At 42.2% G+C, this 24,992-nt stretch overlaps 1 protein-coding gene across 2 annotated transcripts in view; it reads right to left on the bottom strand.

Annotated features, from left to right (window-relative positions):
• The window catches only part of dpp10 (dipeptidyl-peptidase 10 (non-functional)), a 207,589-nt gene that overhangs the window by 31,693 nt on the left and 150,904 nt on the right, over nucleotides 1–24,992 (bottom strand). For both annotated transcript variants that reach the window (XM_086122927.1, XM_086122928.1), the window contains exons 6-9: nucleotides 10,440–10,492; nucleotides 8,204–8,285; nucleotides 7,876–7,996; nucleotides 677–831 (exon numbers count right to left, since the gene is read on the bottom strand). In XM_086122927.1, coding sequence (XP_085979053.1) covers nucleotides 677–831; nucleotides 7,876–7,996; nucleotides 8,204–8,285; nucleotides 10,440–10,492 — 411 coding nt within the window. The remainder of the gene's footprint in view (nucleotides 1–676; nucleotides 832–7,875; nucleotides 7,997–8,203; nucleotides 8,286–10,439; nucleotides 10,493–24,992) is intronic.

The following is a 24,992-nucleotide window of genomic DNA, read 5'->3' as shown; positions in this document are numbered from 1 at the left end:
TGAGTTTTAGCATTTCAGAAATGCTAGATGAGCACTCGGGTCCGACTGGACCTTGGAGATGAGAGATGGAAGAGTCAAGGGGCTTGTCAGTGGATAAATGGCATACTGCATTCTCTAAGAATGACAGTGATTGATAGTGATGGGTCTGAAGTTCCTGCCGTGAAAATCGTCTCAGGCGGTGTCACTTAGAGTGGTTCAGCTTTTTGTCTTAACACCACAAAAAAGGGAAAATGTGCAAGTAAGGAATTTTAGGTCACCAGAAGTTGTTGCTCTTTTTTTTTCCCACCAACCCACTGATTTGTGGGTTGGTGGTTGAACGTCACTGCCAGAAGCGTTTATAAGATTGATTATCATAACTTTTAATTATTGCAGAATAATAAATGCAGAAATGTTATTTAGATATGTTGGCACAACAGCCCTGCCTATAAGACTTGGTATAAGACAGTTAAGGCATAGTAAAATATGACTTTGCACTTTTTCTGTGCAACATACTGTATATCTAGACTTGCTTTGTGAAACAGTGCAGAAATAACTTCATGGTACAAAAACCTTTTTGTCCCTCAAATCCAATCTTAACTATTGCCTAAAATGTGAGGTAATTCCGCAGAAATTGTTTATATTGTGACAACCACCTCTGAAATCTCAAGATTGGGCCTCTGTAATATGCAAGACTTACCTTGGGGTAAGGATACTGTTTTCCTTTGGGGTATGTCATGCCAGTGAATCGAGGCAAGGCCATGTTGGGCACCTGACTCTCATTAAGCACGAGGAAGGCCAATCTCTCTCCATCCGGCGACCACCAATGTGCCACATGGGTCTGAAGGATCTCCTCTGAAGGCGCACAATCGTCACTTTTACTGCATTTCAAATCTTAATACTGTTTCATCAGAGCATACTTTTCTGAAATGAATTAATTGTTAAGAAAGCAGAAGTTATTGCAAACTGAGGTGTGGTTGCATGAGCTAAATTTCCCATAATAACAGAAATCAGTCAATTGCTGCACCTTTTTTTTAACGATAGCAAGATCGCTTTTTCTTTTTTCTGCCCAAGATAAAGACAACATTAAAGGGACTACTTGTCAGCACCTAATTAAGCTTATGTTTGTCTGTTTAATTAAACCACAGAGCTACAAAAGATGTGATTGAGAGTCACTTTAGTATTGAAGAGACAAGGTATACCACTTCAACCCCCGTCTTTCCCTGAGAATTGTCGTCCATTGTAAGGAACAGTGTTCAAAGCCACCCATGGTGGAAAAAAAAATAATTTAAACTGCTGGCACAGTAATCGCCCTCTATTTTAGAGGGACAGCGATCAAGCCCTTCCGCGTCAAATGAAAAAAATGCAGGTGAGTGACAACCCCCTAAAAAATGTTAAAAGTCAAGTCAAGTCAAATTTATTTCAATAGCCCTTAATCACAAAAAGTCCCACCCTTGATATTCCCTGATCTTAACCTCCAGGTGGGCAGAACACAACTAAAAACAAACAAACAAAAAACATCTGAGGAAGAATGAGAAATGCTGAGAAGGGGCCCACAGATGGGAAAATCCCCTTCCAGGATGAATAGTCTGCAGTAGATGCTGAGTGGACAACATTTTAGTTTAAACAGTATTATACCACAAACTTCCAAAACAGTGTTGTTGTATTATAGTGACTTCCAACATTTTTTATTTTGTTTGTCATTGGGTTGCACTAACATAAAACAAATGACAAGAACATGCAGAACAACAGATACGACAGCATAAGGAAGCTTCAACTTCACCCAAACAGACCAAGTCTTCCCCATCCCCAGATTCACCTCAAGCCCCAAACGCAAGGCTCCATATTGTCTTAATGTTTCCCGTTCTACTTCATTTCCAGCCAAAATAGCTCGGGAGACTCTCCTGGATATCAATGACTAGATGAATAAGCTCATCAATATTGAAATCTAACTTAAACCATGTCCACATACCATTTGATTTCTCAATGGCATCAATTAGCCGAATCGTTGATCAGTCATTACATCCGAGGCCGGACCAACTACACTTCATTCTTTTCCATTTTGCGAAGCGATTCCAACACCGCATCCACTTTGCGATTGAGTTCTGTCAACACATGAGTCTGAGTATTGATCATACACCCTGCACCATTCAGAATGTCCGGCAGCTTGTTCTCGTCTCATGAAGCTGCTCCCGCTGGCTGAATATTTCGAAAGATCGGTAAACTGCCAACTCCAAACAGTAGGATACCTGTTAGCAGAAGGCCAATATTTTTCTTGCTTTAGCTCTCGGTGAAAGAGGACGCTTTTTGTGCTGTTCGCCCCCTTTCCCTGCCCCACTCCTTCCCTTCGCTCCTCTGCCTTTTTTTTGGTATAGCCTCTGTATTATTTTTTTTCTTCCAAAAACACAAACCAAACCATGGAATTAGTCGGCTGGACTCACAGCACTATGGATAATTCTTTTCGACGAAAAGAGCCTTCTTGCCCCTCTGGGACAGATGCTGCTGGACACAGCTGAGATCCTTGGCTGAAGTGGAGAATTGTATTCTTGACAATACTGTTCGTAGAGGATGTGGAAGACATCTCCATTGTTGGCCTTTTGAAAACAGGTATCTGCTGTTTGGTGTTCGCAGTTTCCTGATCTATCACAAAATTAAACCCGATCCTTCAGCTTCATTGGATGGGAACAAGCTGACGGCCTATGTGGAAGGTGTGGGGTGGGCGATCAACACTAAGACTCATGTGTTGACTGAACTCAACAGCAAAGTGGATGCGATTTTGGAGTCGCTTCGCAAAATGTAAAAGACCGTGAGTAGTTGTACCATCCTGGAAAATTGATTGACTGATTGATCAAGAATTTGGCAGATTGATGCCACGGAGAGTCACGTGCTGAAAGACATTCAAGGCTGTCTGAAATTGCTGAGGGCCTGTACCCAAAACAGTAGTTATCTGAACTTTTGTTGGATGGAAAAATCAAGCATGTGACTGATAAGGTCCTGGCTTTGCAGCTGCAGGGCCAATGTTTTTTCCCCCTCCTCTTCCTGACTATTTTCCTTTTACATCTAAGATATTGAGGCGCTTAACAGCGACCCGCTGTCTCCCCCATGTTGATTATTGCTGTTTTGTTCCTCTGAACAGGTTGTAACTGGTAAGTAAATTCATTTTGTATTTTTTTTGCATACATGGCCAATAAATCTGATTCTGATATTGTAGTTGTCTTCCACATCCTCTATAGACAATATTGTCAGGCAAACCAAACTTCACTTCTGCCAAGGATCTGAGGTGTGCCCAGCAGCCAATGTCTCAGAGGGGCAAGAAGACTCTTTTCATCAAAACAAAAAGAATCCATAATGCTGAGAGTCCAGGTGACCATTTTTTTTCCAGAAAAAAAAAAAAACATCCGGAGGCTATATCAAGACGGAAGACAGCATATGTTGACAAAGTTAGCAAGCAGATCAGTCAAGGGAAAGAGGAGCAGATCAGAAAAGTGTCCACCTCTGTCAAGAGCCAAAGCAGGAAAAAAAAAAAAAAAAAAGTCCGCCAAGCCCCTTTAGCACATGTATAATATTAGCTGCGAGTCTGAATGAGGTCTGCCAGGTCCAGGCTGCAAATCTAATATAAATGATGTTCTTTCCAAGAATAAGTCAAGGCCCTCTGGCAGGGGTGTCAAACTCATTTCACATTGTGGGCCGCATATGGCCTTGGAAGATATCAAGTGGGCCGGACCATTAAAATTATACCATACTCTGCTATAAATCACCAAAATATCATGTCTTACCTTTGTTTTGGTATAGCGAAGCACAAGAACATGAGGAAAATGTTGAAATTTAATCAACATATGTTTTACCTAACATTTCATGAAAAACCTTAGATTTCCTTAGACAAATGTGCAATTTACTTTTATCATTCACAGATATGCATTGCAATGGATCCCACTGATTGTACAAAGGCACAAAACATGAACAAGTAATTGGAATTGAAAAATATAGTCATGCATTTTGCATAAAAAATCTAAATGTAACCCCTGCCTACACTTTACAAACTAAAGAGAAAACGGTGTGCATGAATTGCATCTTATTAAAAATATTCATTCCGTGTTTTTAATGTTTTTTTTTTTTTTTTTTAAAGTATCCCGTGGGCCTGAGCGAACCTCCTCTGGGGCCGTTCCGGCCCGCGGTCTATGTTTACCCTATGGTGTTCAGGAAGCATTTTTGATCCCTATGATTACAACTGACAAGAAATTGGTTAAAGTAATGACAAACAAAAAAAGAGTATCACTTGTCAACCTCAGAACAAACCAGTATCTGCAGTGATCTCTGCACGGTTAACTGTATTCAATATTAGGTCACTAGTTAACAAATCACTGTTGATTAATGATATCATTATGACATAACATCTAGAGTAGACTTTTAATTACTAAAGCCTCTGTTATTGAGCAGCGTAGGTTGGCGAGTGTTTGAGCAAAATGTTGAAATGTATTATTATTATATTATTATTTTTCATCAGGGTTCCTTCAAGGTCATGAATGGTTGGAAAGACGTTTGCCAGACATTTGCCCACAGTTTTGAGAATTGCAAATCACTTTTTTTTTTTTTTGCCAGGAAATTTTGAGCATGTTCAAAATGTTATTGCGACAAGAAAATCTCTTTGCGACCATTAAAACTGTAGGCCAGGGGTGTCAAGCTTGTTTTTGTAGCGGGCCACATTTCCTTTGGAAGGCCGTCATGACTATGACACCATAAAGAAGTCAACAATAATCGTTTCTTCAACTATCGAAGTTATTACTGTAATGAGGGGTTTTCTAACAGGAAGGTGCTCATGCAATCTATGGTATTTATTACATATGAGAATTTAAAGTTTTGGTTCAGATTTTAGGAAGCCTCATGGAAGTGGACATGCTTTACTTGCTTTCGCGGGCCACATAAAATGATGTGGCGGGCCAGATTTGGCCCGCAGGCCTTGAGTTAGACACTGGCTGGAGGCAAACGTCTTTGCGACCAGTTGCGACCCTGAACAAACCTGATGAAAAAACAACATTCACTACAAGCACACACACTCACAAACCTTAGCCGCTCAAAGAAATACGAGACTTTCGTGAAGCATGGTTGACTGGATGTAGTTGTAGCACTATTCTTAACGCATTCTCAATAAAGACTTATAATAACCATTCATTCAATCAGTGCCAAGGTCGTGTTAAATCGTTTGCTCCATTTATTTTTTCATTGGGAGGGGCTGAAATGGGTCTGGTGCGCTGGACGTTTCAATTGCAAGCACATTGGGAGTGCTCATGGGCACTCCTAAAGTAAAGGGTAGTAATATACCATTTTAGTGTTGAAAATCCTGTTGACAGTGGTACCGGAGAAAGACTTATCTGTTACGGCGCCAGCTTAGTAAAACAAAAAAACAGCCTTTTAGTTGCAAAATCTGAACCATATATTCAGGGAACAAATTTATTAATATCACAGATATGTTTTATGCTCGTTAGCAAAAGTATTTGGGTGTCATGAATGGAAAAAAAAAAACAACAGCGATTTTCGAAATCTTACAAGGATGTTGAGGTCGTCAGGTGAGCCCGCACAATGCTTGTATTTCAATGGTCAGATTTTTTTTTCCCATCAAAGATTCAAGTCAAGTTGTTATAAGTTGCAAATTTCCCCAATGTGGGACAAATAAAGGTTATCTTATTGTTGTATTATTATTTGTTTTGGCACTGAATCTGAATCTGCTCTGGGGGTTTTTTTGTATCACATGAACTATCCATCCATTTTCCGAACCGCTTGATCCTCACTAGGGTCGCGGGGGGTGCTGGAGCCTATCCCAGCTGTCTTCGGGCACTAGGCGGGGGACACCCTGAATCGGTTGCCAGCCAATCGCAGGGCACACAGAGACGAACAACCATCCACGCTCACATTCACACCTAGGGACAATTTAGAGCGTTCAATCAGCCTGCCATGCATGTTTTTGGAATGTGGGAGGAAACCGGAGTACCCGGAGAAAACCCACGCAGGCCTGGGGAGAACATGCAAACTCCACACAGGGAGGCCGGAGCTGGAATTGAACCCGGTACCTCTGCACTGTGAAGTCGACGTACTAACCACTGGACTACCGGGCCGCCCTCACATGAACTATATTATGATAATAATAATATTAATAATAATAATACAACAATAATATAATATGTCATATAGGCATGGCTCAGTGGTAGTGGTTGTTTCCTAACCCAGAGTTTGGTGGTACGATCGGCCATTGCGACCATGTCTAAGTATCCTTCAGCGAGATACTAAACCCCTAGTTGCTACTGATGCTGTGTCATCACGAGGTGAATGAGGTAACAGTGTAAAGTGCTTTATACATATACATACTTTTTTTTATTGCAGAAGCATACTCTAATACAAAAAGATTGTAGGAATAATTCACCAGACACAGATTTTATCTAACTACTCCCATGGCCATCTCAGTCCCCACATGTCAACCCCATTGAAAATCTGTGGAGTGAGCAATCGAAGGGAAAGCAGAGGATAGGATGGATGATTTAGAGAGATTGTGCAAAAGAATTAAGATATCCTTTATTTGTCCCGCAATGGGGAAATTACAATGGTCAAAGATCCCTCTTTTGCTATTCTTGGAGGTGCACTATGATGATAATACCCTTCGAATTAAAATTAAAATGCTGGAAAACAGAGTATAAATGGAGATAAACTAAACCCCAAATTCACATTGATCTGGACAGACAATGGGCCGTTCACTCATAATGCACAGAAATGTGCTTACTCTGCGCACAAATGAAGCAGATACTCAAAATCACGACTGCCGCCGCTATCCGACCCGGGTAAGCGGAACAAAATGGATTGATGGGAGGATAGATGCAACAGGCAAAACCACCAAGGAATAGCTAAATTAATATGTCAGAATTTGTTTCAGTTGATCAGTCAACAAACAGAAATAGTTCAGCACCTGAAACCATCGCTGGCTCAGTACCTGACTTTTTCAGAATGATTGCGAAATCTGCTGTGCTGCAGCAGATAGTAACTTACCGGTACTCACTTCAATCAGGTGAGTTTCCCAACCCCTGAAAGTAGCTGCCATTCAACCAGTTCCAAAACAGAGAATGCTGGATTCTTCCATGTTAGCAAATTATAGACCCATCTGAAACCTCTGCTAAATTACATACGGGTGAAGTGAAACTCGTGAAACTAGATTCGACCACTCGTGAAATATTGTGGCAGAATCCTGCACATTATTCAAGTGGTGAGTGGCGTGGCAACTGCTGTCCTTTAAGAAAATGCATCCTTCCATTTTTTGATCCGCTTCTCCACACAAGGGTCGCGGGGTGTACTGGAGCCTATCCCAGCTATCTTTTGGGAGTAGGAGGGGTACAGCCTGAACTGGTTGCCAGTCAATCGCAGGACAATAGTCACCTTCTATAATAAGAAAACAACATAGCACCATTTCAATGCATGGCACCACACTGAAGCCTTCCCAAATGTTGCACCTGAAAAGTCTAAAATGCGAGTGGTTAGCAGGCCGGCCTCACAGTGCAGAGGTGCAGGGTTCAATTCCGGCTCCGGCCTCCCTGTGTGGCATTTGCATGTTCTCCCCGTGCCTGCGTGGGTTTTCTCCGAGTGCTCCGGTTACCTTCCACATTCCAAAAACATGCGTGGCAGGTCAATGGAACACTGTAAATTGTCCCTAGGTGTGATTGTGAGCGTGAATGGTTGTTCCTCTATCCGTACCCTGCGATTGGCTGGCAACCAGTGTAGAGTGTACCGCGCTTACTGCTCGAAGACGGCTGGGATAGGCTCCAGCATGCCCACGACCCTCGTGAGGATAAGCGAATCAGAAAATGGATGGATGGATGGATTAAACATGGGCATATTAAAATGATGCGAAATGTGTTTTACCTTCATAAAGCCAGTCAGCAATCCCATTAAATATGACGCCTTCCTTTCCTGAGGATGTCAGCCTTAGAGAGTTACTCTTCACATCGGACTGATAGTAAATGTTATTTTCAAATATGTAAATCTAGAAGGAAAAAGAACAAACAAAAACCATTTGACAAATGAACACAGGTAAGAGGCACAGGCGACTTGGGTCACAAGCATTAAATTGTAACATTGATCAACAACATATACATTTGAGATCATCGATCCTGGAAACATCAATGTGTAAAGCAATTGCTGAAGTGGAATACAACAGAAAAGCTATGAAGGCTAGTTTGTGTTTTCGAACCAATTGTTGGCCTTGCACTCCCCAGGCAGCATACTGCAGGACTGAGTTCACCACTTCTGGAGGGTCCAGCTCCCAAACCTCCCTGGAATTAAAATATATATACTGTATATATATATATATCAGTGACTTAGATTGGTATAGCATTGTCAAGCATAAATCTGTTTTAGAACAGTAAAGGAAGAGCAATAATTAAAAAAATAATTTAATTAAAAAGTATTTCAAATAAGTTCAACTCTCATGTATTTCATATTAAAATTACACTTCTAGTCACCGGAAGCCTTTTCTGACCAATTTTGTCATTGTATCTTTCTTGATAATTTTAGCCATCAGTCTGTGGAGGTTGTATTTAAATAAAAAGAGCTGTTTATTCACAGTAACATGTAATGAATTTCCCTGTTTTCATTAAACAATTTCCATGCCTGGACATACATTTTATGGATATGTTTCAGCAATGTAAAAAAAAAAAGGTATGAATACACATGGGTGGCCCGGTAGTCTAGTGGTTAGCACGTCGGCTTCACAGTGCAGAGGTACCGGGTTCGATTCCAGCTCCGGCCTCCCTGTGTGGAGTTTGCATGTTCTCCCCGGGCCTGCGTGGGTTTTCTCCGGGTGCTCCGGTTTCCTCCCACATTCCAAAAACATGCATGGCAGGCTGATTGGACGCTCTAAATTGTCCCTAGGTGTGAATGTGAGCGTGGATGGTTGTTCGTCTCTGTGTGCCCTGCGATTGGCTGGCAACCGATTCAGGGTGTCCCCGCCTACTGCCCGAAGACGGCTGGGATAGGCTCCAGCACCCCCCGCGACCCTAGTGAGGATCAAGCGGTTCGGAAAATGGATGGATGGGTGGATGGATGAATACACATACTCTATGACATGATGATTTAAAACGTACATGTATTTAAAATGTACATGTACAACATACAGCGACAAATTGGGTAGCACCCGTGTAACTGTGTCTGCAGGTAGCGGGCAAGTTCACGCTGCAGTTAAACCGTGGAAATACCCATGAAAGTAAGGAAATGATGTTATTAAATGGGTTCCAGAAACATCACAGTAAAAAAAACAAAAAAAAGCTTGCCCTTGATTGCAGGTACAAACTATTTTAATTATTGCATTTGCATTTGCATACATGTACTATCGTTTTTCAAATTGATTTTATTTTGTGCGTTGCATGTACTTGTTGATTGTATGCGACTTCAAACTTGCTTAACATATTAGTTTAGGGAAAAAAATGAATCATATAATGTATGATTTGTTATCCTGCAATCAACTCAAGTACGGTAATTATTTTACAGCATTACTTTTAAGATTTGTGTATTGTTGTGATGTAACTGTTTTTTGTTTGTTTTGCACAACTCTTGAGCCTCTATTTTACCAAATAGTGTCGTAATAAATAAATAAATAGATGGATAAAGCTTACAGTACCAATAAAATATTGGGGTGGGGGAATTGCATAGGGAGGTTGCAAATGCTTTCTCAAGCGAAACAACATAAATTATACTCTTTCTTTCTCTATAGGAATCAAAACAACTAGTATTGAAACAACTAGTAACACAAATAGTTTCTAACAAACTATTTGTGTGTGCGCACAGCATACATAAATGCATGCATGTGCACATTTTATCCAATATAAAGTGGATGGTGATTGATGATGAGGTTTGTCCAAATTTTTGGTTTGCAAACGCGCTGAGTTAGTTAGCCTTGGCCACCGTATGGCCACCCCAAGGATAAAAGTCTCCGCTACTGTGCCGAAGATTTTTGGTGGACGAAAGCAACATTAATTTCAGTCTCCTTTTTATTTGATGACAACATGCCATTACATATTTAATTATCATTATCCTCACGTGACCAATATTTTCGTGGTGTCTCGTCTCATTTTCCTCACATGCGAATGGTTCGCCGCCGAAGTATTTTGTCACATTTTTTCCTTGAGGACACTACCATCAATCCAAACACTTTCTAGTTTATCCTGTGTAGGGTCATCCCTGTCCCCCCAACCCCCCAAAATGCATCCCCACTCAAACTATTACTAGAGAGGAAGTACATTTTAATTAACTTTAATGTAACAAAAAAAATATAGAACTGTGGGAGAAAAGCAGACAATGCAGAAATAAAAATCATTCAGTAAATTTTTGGGGAGAAAAAAATTCTTTGCAGTCAACAATCAATGTTAAACAAATTTGCAAAAATGATTGCTTACGTGACTGCAACGAATAATGAGGATGGCCACAATTACCTTGTGTGGATATTGTAGATGCTGTAGGAAGCCATATAGGAATGTCTGTAAACCTGGAGCAAAAAGAAAATACAGACTTACTTGTCAAATAAATGAATGCAAAAAGCAGCAGTGACACAAATAATGACATCATGAAAAAAAATGGAAAGGAAAAAGGCATCGAAGAGACCGCTTGCTGCTCACAGCGATAGAATCAGTAGACAATGCAATTTGCACGGGTGACAGCTGTGATACGATTGCATCTTGCGCAAGCCGTTGCTGTGTGCTTTGCCTTTGAAAAAGCTGTGCCTGACATGATAATATACCTCCATCGTTGCTGAGGGAGACAGTGCACAATCTGTTTTGGCCGTTCATATTTCATCATAAAAATGACAATACAACACAGACACCATGGTATAAATGTACGATTGGAGATGACGCTATCGCAATAGCATTTAATAATCTTTAATCAATCAAATCATGTTTATTACTGGTACTTTCCCTCATAGAAGCTTTTCTTCAAGGTTGACAAAGTCTTAAGCCAAAGTAAACAAACACAAAATTTGTCATTTTAACCAAAAAATACTTTTTTTTATTCTTAAGTCCCATTCGTCATGTCTGCGGACATGAGTCTGAATAGAAGTTGAAATGAATGTGAATGTTTGATTTTGTTTTTATTTTACACATCCCAGCTTCATAGATTTAGTTTTTCACAAGCAGAGGATATTAATGTGAATCAATCTAAATCCATCCATTGTCCTTATCCACACAAGGGTCGCGGGAGGTGCTGAAGCCTATCACAGCTGTCTTAGGGCAGAAGGCGGGGGACACCCTGAATCAGTTGCCAGCCAATCGCAGGGTACACAGAGACGAACAACCATCCACGCTTACACTCACACCTAGGCAAAATTTTGAGTGTTCAATCAGCCTGCCATGCATGATTTTGGAATGTGGGAGGAAACCGGAGTACCCGGAGAAAAACCACGCGGGCCCGGGGAGAACATGGAAACTCCACACAGGGAGGCCGAAGCTGGAATTGAACCCGGTACCTCTGCACTGTGAGGTCAACGCGCTAACCACTGTATCACCGGGCCACCCCCAATCTAAATCAATCCATTGAAAAGAATGAAACACTGTTGATACTCCCTTTTCATGAAAAAGGAGCTGGAATAATATATCCGAACCACTTTACCCTCACAAGGGTTGCAGGCATGCTGGAGCCTTTCCCAGCTGTCTTCGGGCAGTAGGCAAGGTAAACCCTGAACTGGTTGCCAGACAATCTCAGGACGAGCAACCATTTGTGCTCACACTCACACCTGCAGATTTATTTATTTATTTGTTTATTTATTCATTGTCACACAACTATAAATTGAAATTAACCAACGAAAGGTATATGGATGCTAACATGTAGGCATGAGATATCTCAGTCATACCAGGATTTTTTTTTTTGTTTACGCTTCATGTCAGTTATGCACTCTGATCGAGGGTGTCGAAGTCGAGGGGAAAATCGGAATTTTAAATTACTGTAATTTCCAGACTGTAGAGTACACCTGATTATAAGCCACACCCACTACATTTTTAAAGGAAAAAACATTTTGTACACACACAAGCTGTACCTATAAGCCGCAGGTGCCTACATTGTAACATGAGGTATTTGCAAAGAAAGACGGTACACAGTTTAATAACTTAACCTTAACTTTTCTTTCCAAATAACGCGGCAAATAAAACAGCACTCTCACGGCTGGTTTATAAAAAAAAAAAAAAAAAACACTGTTCCCCGTCGAGTAATGCTTTGTTTTAAAATGAAAAAATCCTTGCTTGCCGTAACACTCAGGCAACCATTCCTTCATTAGACTTTCTACCATCCACGCTTTCGTGTCAACTTTCACGACAATGTCTTTCGGGAGGTTTTCTTTTGGCATATATAACCAGGTAAACAATACTATGACTGTTGTAGTGAATGTTGCCTCGTTTAATAAATGAAGCACTGTCACTTTAAAAAGGAGCGTTGGATAATCTCGTGGGAAATCTTGTGAGACTTAGACCACAAATTGAAGTGAGAAGAAGGCTGAGCTGTACTTAACCAGTAAATTATAGAATAACCAATACTGTTTCATAATATTTTTCACAGCTATTAGCCTACAAATCTAATGACCAATTTGCCTCGTAATCGTGCCTCGCGTCGTATCTCGCTCTCGCGTTCTGTGCATATGTCACAGGTGAGTTTAGTGATACGCCCTTCGGACGATTCATACGAAAAATCTGACTGTCATTCCCATTTCTTTAATGTCGTAATTAGTAGACCTTTGTGAGTTTTTTTCGCCGCCATCTCAAACTTTCATCCGCGCGATTCCTCAGACTAAAATAGCAACCCGCATGCGCACATAACGTTATCTGTTTTGTCCCCCCCAACACTGAAAACAAAACAAAAGTAAATTAGAAGAAACTCACTCACACACCACACCACAAACACCCATACAGACACAGTGAAATCGCGTTGATCACACAGGAGAGACTTGATCGCGTACAGTTAACTCGTGTGCGGTGACTTTTGTGGTTAAACGATTTTTCGGTTCCGTCAAAATTACGCCACGTAAGCGACACGCTACCGGTAACGTTCATTACCGTGAAATCCTCAGGGATGCTGTAGTTTTTTTGTTGTTGTTGTTGTTTTGGCTGAGAAATCTCCTTGCGTCCCAAAAACGTACATTATTTGGAACTGTGCGTCCCGCGGGAAAATTATGCGTCTTGGACGCGGGACGCAGAGGTAACGAGATGGCTGCTGTTGTCTATCTTTGTATACTTTCCTATTTGTTAGTCCCATTTAACATATCTCCGTTTTTTAATTTTATCAATATTATACATATTCTATGTTACGTCGTGAATAAAGCTTTCATAAAAAATATTTTGTGTTTGGTCAAGTCTGTCATAGACCCAGCCACACAACTTTCGGATTGCAGTCCAGCTCAAAACACAGGTTAAATGTGCCCTCTCCTGGCCGGTTGTTTTCATTGTGACACATGATAGGGTCTCACTATAACCTTTTCGAGTCGAGCGCTCCCTGGCGGCCGTTGGAAAAGTCTTTGCAGGCCGCATCATTAAATAAGCCGCGGGGTTGAAAGTGTGTGACAAAAGTGCCGCCTTATAGTAAGAAATTCAAAGTAATTGTACAGTAGCCATCACATTTTTTTCTTCTTTCTGGTGGGCTGGTTTAATTTTGTTTTTTTGTTTTTTAAGTTACCTGTAGGAAGGAAGAGTTGTGTTATCGTCTACTTTGGGGTCCATTAATCGGGCTGCCTTTTGATATTTTGTTATTTATAATATTTTGATATTCACTGCTAAAACAACAATATTCCTAAACCATTGTAAAACTGCTTCTGGATTGACGACACTATGTGTATGCGGTATGCTAGCGATGGGGTTTTAGGTTGTGGTGGGTGTATGGCTGCCCAGTATTTGGTGCTACGCCACTGACTGATGGCTTGCTATGTTGATGCTACATACATATACGTAGTTATTGGTAATGACACCAATTTATTTATGTGGAAATTCATTTGTTCATCATCTGAAGAACCAACAGGTAGAATAATGTCAGTTCCTTTTTGGGTTCAAATTCGAAAATCATCTGACATCATGATTGGACTGATACTTGTGTATTTGTGAGAAAACACCAACATTTAAAGTACTTGTTACTCATGATACTCTTGCAGTGGCGGGCCGTGCATTTCAACCTTAGGCCTTCAGTGACGTCACATACATGACAACAATAGAGTATAGGCTCGTCAAGCAGCACTTAATTTCAGGAGCATTTAAAACCATCAAGTATGCATTCACAATTAAGAGCAGGAAACTAAATTTAAAGATATTGTCAATAATAAAAAGATGATTTAAAAATAGTAAATAAAATGCCACCCAAATTACGCTGTGTGATCTAATACAAGTCTGTCCAATAAATTGCGCAATGTCGCAGTTTCATATAAGACACCAACCAAACAATAACAAAACTAACTATTCTTTGAAAATAAAGTTAACAGATCATTTGCATTGAGAATAGGCTATACAACAGCAAATAACTGACGATGTTGAGCAGCTGAGATTGAATGAACTTTAGTGCACAAAGGTGACTACAATGCACCATTATAAATTGCAGGTGAGCAGATTTATTTGATACATTTTTGTATCTTTGTCATTTTATTTCGTTACCATTAATTTAATACTAACGAAATAAAATGACAAGAAGAAATGTCAAATAAAATTCATTTACTCACCAATGTAGTGCCTGTTCACTGGGCTGCAGATCTACGCGACTGTCCCCAAACGTTTTTTAAACTCACCGTAGCTTGTAAGTGCCCAGCCGTGCTCTGATGTTTCCTTGCTGCCTTGGTAAAACAACCTTACATGGGTAAATCCACTGTGGCTCCAAACACCAAATCGGTCCGTTGCAAGCAATAGGCATTCCCAGCAGTCCAATTTGCAGCGTTTCTCAGAGGCTGTGAGCCACGGGTACCGTTCATAATTGCGCGTCTGAAAATGACGGACAAACCCTTTTCCTTGCTGGGACAGGCTAGCTAGCACAGGAGTTGGGTGACATCTTCACACAATATCCAGCTTTTCGTGAAAGGTCCGTCTTGAAAATTGTGTGGAAAGTAGTTCGGCAACCAGATCAAAGTCTTCTTCTTCGGCCATTTTGGGTTAAAATGCAGTGATACCTCCCTCTAGCAGGCGCTAATCCAATCACCGAACGCGCACGTCCAGTCTCGACGTAAGGCATTCTAGCTGGCCCCTGTGCGCAGACTCGTGATCTGATTGGCTATTGTAACCTCACTGTGCCCGTTCATTTTCAGTGCACAGGGGCCTGCTCTGTTTAATCTGAAGGCCCGAGCAAGTTTAATTTACCTGGCAACACAAACTAGCTGAAATATGTTTGGTTAAAAACTCTACCATAATAAATAAGTTATTTATCGAGTGGCTTTCAATGTTATTTCAAATAACATTGAAAGCCACTCGACTAAGTGGAAATAGTATGACGTAAAGAATACAGAGAATAATTTTGTTTCCATATTTATGAAAATAAAATAACATGAATTATATTTATGTTATTGTATGAATGTTTAGGCCAGCAGAGAAGGCCTTGTACTCTTGACATAACATGATTGCATCATTTCTTTCAGTCCTGTTTTGGACAGTATTGCCTCCAAAAACTCAAACTAAGTACATTACATTGACTCTCTGACCCTCTGTGTTGTACTTACTGGGTTCCCCTTTTTTCCACCAGCAGTATGTTGAATAGTCAAGAATTAAAATTTATTTTATTCAGTATCATTTATCTCTGCGGTGATTGGCTGGGAACCAGTTCAGGGTGGACCACACCTCCTGTTGAAGACGGCTAGAATAGGCTCCAGCACGTCTACGACCCTTTGAGGATCAGCGGCTTGGATAATGGATGAATGGATGTTGACATCTCCAGAATAATTTCTTTTTGTTTTTTTTCTTTTTTTTTCTGCCACTCCTAAATGCAGATGAGTGGCATGCATTGAGACTGACTGGATAGAACGAGTAAGGCCTATATATTTGCAAGGAACATGAACATGGACACAGACAACACACAGAGCAGGAGGAACAGATGCCGTCACCACATGTCGCCTCATGCAGGGATCCTTTTGAAATTTTCTCAGAAACATGTTTCGTGCATGTGCTAGCAACACATTTTAAATGTGCTCACCAGCAGTTAACTCTTCAATGCCTTTCTCCAATGATAATGTCTATGATTGGAGATAGTGTTGGGCAATTCGATCCAGGCCATAATATATCCCGATAATGATACAGTATACCACAATATACTTCCAATTATTCTACTCAAACAAAAAATTTACAACACACTATTAACGCTTACCTTTTTCTCATGTTACTTTTCAGTGACATTAAACACACCTGTATTAAATGAGAAAGTCATCCAGTAGTGCTGCTATATAATGTGCTGTATAAATAAAGATGAATTGTATTGTATAAAATTATCAAGTTAACAGAAGCAAAACAGTCTACATATTTTGGCATGAATGTAAATTTCAATGACAATGCGTGGACAGATATTGATAAAAATAAATAAATTGATAAAATAATGGTGGTCGACTGGTTAGCACGGAGTTTGATTCCTGTTATCTGTTTGTGAGAACGATACTTGTAAGAAGTGTAACTTAATCACCACCACGGAGACTGTGATTATTGATTTAGGAGCAAAACTGAGACGTGTTTAGCAAGCAGTAGTAGGCAGCCGAAGCTCGTTGCTCGATTTGCTATATTTCCAAAATTCATATGCACAATCCTAGGGGAGTGGTGACCATCGGGTTGATCGTTTTTATCCGAGAGACCACCAGCTAGCGAGCTGCCGAGCGACGGTGAGAGAGAACACCAGCTAACGAGCTGCCGAGCGACGGCGAACGGCGAGAGAGAGCACGAACCAACTTGCTCAACGGTGGAAGCCAAACGACCTACTGCTCGCCAAACGATCTGCTGCAAGCTAAGCCTGCTGCTAACCAAACTCCCCGCTGCTAGCCAAACCCCCCACCCGCTGCTAGCCAAACCACCCGCTGCTAGCCAGACCACCCACTGCTAGCTAAACCACCTGCTGCTAGCCAAAACACCAGTCGACCTACACCATACTCTACACATGCCTCCTCTTGCCTCTCCGTCCGGCTGCAGCAGCTGCATCCACCTTGCTGAGAAGATTGCTGAACTGGAGCAGAGAATCTCCACACTTTACCATATCCGAGATGCTGAGCTGCAGATGGACACAATCATCTTCGGTCCTGGACAACCAGAGTCTCCATCTTTCACCGACACAGCTGCTGCCGCTAAACCTGCTTCTCCCGCAGTTGACAAGGCCACCACTCCCGATGCCGCTCCTGAGAGCTCCCTGCTACTCGCCGATCCAGATGACACCTGGGCATGACTGGGTGCCAAGCCCAAGCCCAGGTCCATGTCCAGCTCCACCCCCCACGAGCCTGTGTCAGAAAATCCTGTCCACCCCTTCTCCTCCATTGCTCACCGCCGTTCTATCCCTCAGTTCACTCCGGCCCCGCAGCGCACTGTCCCTGGTCTCCTCCCGCGCACTTCCCCCTCCACTTCACCACCACTGACTGAACCTGCGCCAGAATCCACTCTCCCTTCACCCACCCCTGCCTGTCCACTTCGCCCTCTTTTTCCTCCGACCACCCTGATTGTTGGCGACTCCATAACCCGAAACCACTGATTCTTCAACGCAACAACACACTGCTTCCCCGGAGCCACTGTTCCCATCATCCTCGCAAAACTCCCCAGCCTGCTCCATCCACTCCCACCATCTGTCCATAGAATTATTGTACATGTTGGCTGCGTTGATGCATCCCACCGGCAGTCAGAAATCACCAAAGGTCACTTCAACAAACTTCTTCAGTTCCTTAACTCGACCGGCGGACGGTTTTCACCCCAACAAACTAGGCAGCAGAATACTGGCAGCAAATGTCCAGCATGCTGTCCACCACTCCACAAGCTGACTAATCACAAATCACACACCTGCACCTTCCCCTTCCTCCACTTTACCAACACATAGCAGTTCAGCTTGCCATAGTCCCCCCTACAGGCCCCAGTTGTCACTGTCTCATCCTGATCCTGCTGCCATTTACCCCATTCAATCCATCATCACAGCCAGACACCCTCATTACTATAATAACAAGAGAAAATATTTTAAAATATCAAATACCAATCTCCGCCCACTCCCCCAATCACCCACACACCACAAAATCCTCAAACTGGCTCTACACCCGCTCACTCAACAACAAAGCACTCGTCTTACACGAATTCATAACTGACAATAACCTGGATTTCCTCTTTATCACCGAAACCTGGCACAAACACCTGGACTACTTCTCACTCAACCAAGCCACCCCACCTGGTTACACCTACATCGACAACAGTGTTGTGTCCAAGGACCGGCAACCCGAGGCCAAGGCCAAGGCCAAGGACTTGACTCCGAGGCCAAGGCCAAGGACTTGGAAAATTTTCCGGGGCAAGGCCAAGGCCAAGGACTTGAGAAATTTTCCGAGGCCAAGGCCAAGGACCAAGGACTGATTTTGAAACTGAGGCCTAGCCGAGGATATGTATAAAACAATGCTATCATACCACTTGGCAGGTCTTCATGATTTGCAACACCCCTCCATCATAACCCTTTGCACTCCCTAACGCTTGAATGAAGTGTTTTTATTCAAAGAGTAGAACAGTCAGGGTACGTGTTATTTATACTGAGAAAAAAAAATCATTTGGTAAACATTTATGAATTAATGTTTTAGTGCAGTAGTTTCTTAATATGAAGTAAATCAACACTCAACAGGCATGACATGGCACGGAACACAAGTTGAGAAATGACTTTGCATAGAAGTCAATCACTGACTGCAGAAAAAGCGGTAATCTCTCAGTGATAATTTTACAGTTTACCGGCAGCGAGTCCCAGGAACTCGCTGATCAGAAAAGTATGAGTGCCATTATGGATTGAGAGAGTCCCAAATTTCGAATTCTGAAAGGGTCTACTTATTCAATTGCATATGATAATAACACAAACAACAACATATAAATACAATGATAAACAAATGCTGCAAAAATTTAAATAATTCAGGAGCAGGCCTGAGGATTTCGGAAATTCATGGTAACCGTTTTTCGGTTCCGTCGGATTACCCAATGGGAAACCACGAGAAACAAATGTTGGGTTCCGTAAACGTTCATCATGGGAACCCATTTTTCTATTTTGACTGATATTGATAATCAAGAATTCCAAAACTCAAAAGTATAATGTTTCAAGGGTCAATGTTTGAAAACTATGCATTAACAATGAACATTACATCAGCAGCTGTGTACTCCAGGTTTATTCCAAAAAATAAATGGATCAAAAACTGGTGGACTCATGTGGCATCATCAGAGTATTTTTTCCAATCTCACACTGCAATAATTGACTGGTAATCATTAATACAGGTAAGTATTGATGTGGCTTGACATCCTCTTCCCAAGACGATGCATGTGTAATCTACTATCAATTTGACGAAAGAATCTAACACACGTCATCATTAGTTCTACCCACAGTTAACATTAGCATTACTACACCTTGTGACGAATGTTTTATTCATAAAGTTACCATGCTACAACCAGTAAATTATAGAATAACCAATAGTGTTTCATAATATTTTTCACAGCGATTAGCCTACAAATCTAATGACCAATTTGCCTCGTAATCGTGCCTCGCGTCGTATTTCGCTCTCACGTTCTGTGCATACGTCACAGGTGAGTTTAGTGATACGCCCTTTGGACGATTCATACGAAAAATCTGACAAGCACTCCCATTTCTTAAATATCGTAATTAGTAGACCTTGGTGAGTTTTTTTTCATCGCCATCTCAAACTTTCATCCGCGCGATTCCTCAGTTTGCGGACTAAAATAACAACCCGCATGCGCACATAACGTCATCTGTTGTGTCCCCCCCCCCCCCCCCAACACTGAAAACAAAACAAAACGAAAGTAAATTAGAAGAAACACACTCACACACCACACCACATCACAAACACACATACAGGCGCAGTGAAATCGCGTGGATCACACAGTCAATTCAAGTGCGGTGACTTTTATAATTAAACTACTTTTCGGTACCGTGAAAATGACGCCCCGGAAACGACACGCTACCGGTAACGATTGTTACTGTGAAATCCTCAGGCTTGCCGTAGTTTTTTTGTTTGTTTGTTTGTTTTGACTGAGAAATTTCCTTGCGTCCCAAAAACACACATTGTTTGGAACTGTGCGTCCCGTGGGAAAATTATGCGTCTAGGACGCGGGATGGAGAGGTAACGAGATGGCTGAATCTCGAACCATTCTCTGAGTACGACTATTATTACCACTACCACTAATACTACATTAATTAATACCTTCAACTTCACAATAATAATAAATAAATAATTAAATCACCCATGATTTTAAACTATATATTATCAATATTCATTATTCCAAACATGAGAAAGCATTCAGCAAACAAAACTGGAATCGAGCGAAAGGACTCCAAATCCCAACGGCCAAACCCGGAAGTGAACTGCCGACATTATTGACTCCAGCTGTAATGCAAATTACTTGGTTCAAACAAACATTCTAGTGCGGCCGCACAAACGTGACGACTGTGCAAAAATAACTAAATAAAAGACACCACTGTTACAGAAAGGCTTTACACGCTATTTAAACTGCCGATCGCGAACGCAACAAACCGTGATTGAAACTAACTGTGATGCCGCTCTTTATACGTTGCGCTAACTGTTATCTGTCAGTGGCATACCCGCCCCTCTTAAAGCGCCAGAGTTAATCCATCAATATGGGTTTCCTTGGATGGAATTTATTAGATTCCTTCATGATTATTGCGGTCCTTATGCAAGGGATTCGAGGCTCTAATCCCTCATTGTGTCCGAGGACCGGCAATCCGAGGCCAAGGCCAAGGCCAAGGACTTGACTCCCGAGGCCAAGACCAAGGACCAAGGACTTGATTCCGAGGCCAAGGCCGAGGACCAAGGACCGCCCCTCGGTCCTCGAGGCCAAGGACCGGCTCGAGGAACACATCTCTGATCAACAAGCCCCGCCTCACCAGCCGAGGTGGTGGTGTGGCATCAGTCCATAAAATAGAGTTTAAAATCAGCACTATATCCACCTCACCCACTGAGTCCTTTGAACACATCACTTTCAAATTCCCTGGTCCCTCCCCCCTGGTCATTGCTGTCATTTACCGTCCCCCGAAATTCAACCCATCATTTTTATCAGACTTCTCAGATTTTGTCACACAGCTCTCACCTATCTCACCTTTCACTCAGCTCCTTGGCGACTTTAACTTCCACATCGACAACACCAACTGCAAACATGCCTCTGAATTTCTTGACCTTTTGGACTGCCTTAACTTCACTCAACATGTCAACTTCCCCACCCACACCCACGGTCACACTCTGGACTTGGTCTATTCCACCGGTCTCACCATTGAAAAACTCTCTAGCACCAACCACAAAATTTCCGATCACCTGGCTATCACTCTGGACCTCCACCTCCCTACCCCCATTCCCAAGGAAAAGCGCACCATATCATTCAGAAACCTCAAATCCGTTTCCCCAACTGACTTTTCTACCTCCGTCCTCAACCACTTGGACATACTACCTCCTCCACTGTCCCAGGACCCCACTGTTCTCACCAACTACTACAACAGCACTCTCTCCACCTGTCTCAATCAACTCGCCCCCATCAAAACCAAACCTGTCTCCTTCACTCGCTCAGCCCCCTGGTATACCCCAGAACTCCGCAAACTTAAAACCCGAAAACGCCAGCTAGAAAGACTCTATAAAAAATCCGGTTTAACTGTTCATCTCCTCGCCTACACCGATCACCTTCAGTTATACAAGACCGCACTCAACTCCAGCCATTCCACCTACTACTCCAACCTTATCCACACCGACTCCAACAACCAAAAGGCTCTCTTCTCCACCGTCAACAAACTCCTCAAACCCAGCGACAATATTTCAACCTCTTTCACCGTTGACAAATGCAATTCATTCCTATCCTACTTTCAACCCAAAATCGACATCCTCTACAGTTCACTCACCACCTCACCCGTCCCCCCTCCCTTCCTACCAGCATCCATCACTCCAACTACTTCACCTCTCTCTGAATTCACACCTGTCTCCATAGCCAAACTCACCAATATCATCTCAACAATGAATTCCTCCACCTGCACACTGGATCCCATCCCATCTTCCTTTGTCAAGCACTGCTTTCCCACCATCTCCCACCTCGTCATGAACATTGTCAACTCCTCCCTCAACTTTGCCTATGTCCCCTCCTCAGTCAAACTGGCTGCCATAACCCCCATCATCAAAAAACCCGGACTCAACCCTGACATCATGAGCAACTTTCGACCCATCTCCAACCTCACCTTTCTGTCCAAAATCATAGAACGTGCCGTCGCATCTCAAATTAAAACCTACCTAAACAACAACCAACTTTTTGAACAATTTCAATCTGGATTCCGCACACAACACAGCACTGAAACAGCCCTCCTTAAAATCACCAATGACCTCCTCCTCGCCTCTGACTGCGGCCTACTCTCCATCCCCATCCTTCTTGACCTTACAGCTGCCTTTGACACCATCAACCATTCCATCCTACTCTCTTGCCTACAATCCCTAAACATCACCGACAAAGTCCTCAACTGGCTTCACTCATCTCTCACAGACAGGAAACAATTCTTACACAGAAACAACTGCTCTTCCTACACTGCCCCACTGTCCCAAGGTGTCCCCCAGGGTTCTGTGCTTGGTCCTCTTCTCTTCATTCTCTACCTTCTACCCCTCGGCTAAATCATTCGTCATCATGGTCTCCAGTTCCACTGCTACGCTTATGATGTCCAATTGTACATATCTACCAAATCATTTACCCCAACAACCCACTCCACCCTGTCTAACTGTCTTTCAGATATCAAATCCTGGATGCCAATAAACGTTCTCACTCTTAACTGTACTAAATCTCAACTGCTTATAATAAGTCCTCGGTCCCTCACCCAAACAACCTCCAACTTTAACCTCACTATTGACAACTTCACCCTGTCCCCCTCCTCTCACTGTCGCAACCTCGGTGTCCTTTTTGATCATAACCTCTCTTTCGACCAACACATCACCCAAATCACCAAAACTGCTTTCTTCCACCTCAAAAACATTTCTCGTCTCCGCCCTTCACTTTCTTTCAATGCTGCTCAAACCCTCATCCACGCCTTCATCACCTCCCGCCTTGACTACTGCAAAAGCATTCTCTACGGTACAACCTCCAAACTCCTCAATAAACTACAGTACATCCAGAATGCCACCGCCCGCCTACTCACCCACACCCGCACTCGTGATCACATCACCCCCGTCCTTAAAAACCTCCACTGGCTCCCCGTTCCCCAGCGTATTCAATTTAAACTGCTCCTACTCACCTATAAAGCCCTTCACAATCAGGCCCCCTCCTATCTTTCCGACCTTCTTTACCAATACACTCCTTCCCGCAATCTCCGCTCCTCAAACACAAACCTCCTCGCCATCCCTGTGACCAAGCTCAAAACCTGGGGGGACGGAGCCTTCTCTGTCGCCACCCCCACCCTCTGGAACGCTCTACCACAACACATCCGCAACTGTACTGACCTCCAATCCTTCAAATCATCCCTTAAGACTCATCTGTTCCGCAATGCTTTTAATACCTTTTAATCTCTTTTACCCATTTTGGTTTTTGTTCATCTAAATGTGCTTTTGTAAATTATGTATGCTTGTTTTAAGTGCACATTTTTATCCTGTGTTTTAAGCTCTTGTAAAGTGTCTTTGAGTGTGATGAAAAGCACTTTCAAATAAAATGTATTATTATTATTATTATATCTAGCTGTTACGTCACCTCGCCTCAACCTGACGAATATTTGTTTGCAGGTGACATAAGCAGCCCAATCGAAGCTTCTTGTGACGTCTCCGCCGTTCAGTTATTGTTCGTATTATTATTATTTTTTTCCGTTGTGACTCAAGTAGCCGCACACTATTGTCTGTGTGTGTACGTGTGCTCAAGCTTCGGAGACACGTAAATCCAAATCAACACTACAATGTCGGCACACATCTAACAGTCATCAGACACTTCCTTTGAGTGTGTGAATTGTTCTTGGTCAAGATGTGCCCTGACTGGAAACCTCAGCATTTTCCTTTTTTACTGTCACACAAGTATAAACTCAAATTGACCACCAAGTGGCATATGGCGGTTAACTCGTCAGTGGTTAGCCAGTTTGTAACTAATCCAAAATGCCTACAACGTCACTCAGTGCTGCATCTTATCAATCAGCACAAAAAGATGCATTGAAATGATCTTGCATATGTATGAACAAAAAAGTGAGCTGCAGTGTCAACAATGCCTAAAATGCACTTAAAAACAAGAACTTAATTCAAATTTGTGCAAAGACCAAACAACAACAGGACTTAATGAAGATCTGTTGATGAAATGCTTTCCAAAACAACAGACTCGTTTCAGTGATGTCTGACATATTCAACTTTTAAGGTGCTCATTTACTTCTGCTGCGAGAAATTAAAAGTACCGTGTTTTCCATAGTATAAGGTGCACCTAAAAGCATTCAATTTTCTCAAAAGCCAACAGTGCGCCCTATAATCCAATGCGCCTTATATATGGTGTTACAGTCTCTTTATATTCCCTATTGAATTGTTTTCCTGTTTGTGGTCCTATGCCATTTCGTGGTGATTAGGAACTAATTGTAACCTAAAAGGGTTCTGCCCGCCACTAATTTACATGTGCATTCGCTAACAGTCAAACAGACAACTACTTTGTGAGCTCTGCGCAGCCATTATGAAACAAAGATAATATCAAAAGCATAGTTAAGTACTGACTAAACAAAGAAAGAAGGAAACAAGCAAGACTTCAAAGGACATTTAGCCCCTTGTGGATGTGAGCCCACAAGGTTGGTGTGCCTTTTTGGTGAATCAATTGTCTTCATAAATTTTGTCCTTTATTTAT

This window comes from Hippocampus guttulatus, chromosome 11 (assembly GCF_054856545.1).
Source record: "Hippocampus guttulatus isolate MCC_2025c chromosome 11, RoL_Hgut_1.0, whole genome shotgun sequence".
Taxonomy (NCBI): Eukaryota; Metazoa; Chordata; class Actinopteri; order Syngnathiformes; family Syngnathidae; genus Hippocampus; species Hippocampus guttulatus.
This window is presented reverse-complemented; position numbering and strand designations above follow the sequence as displayed.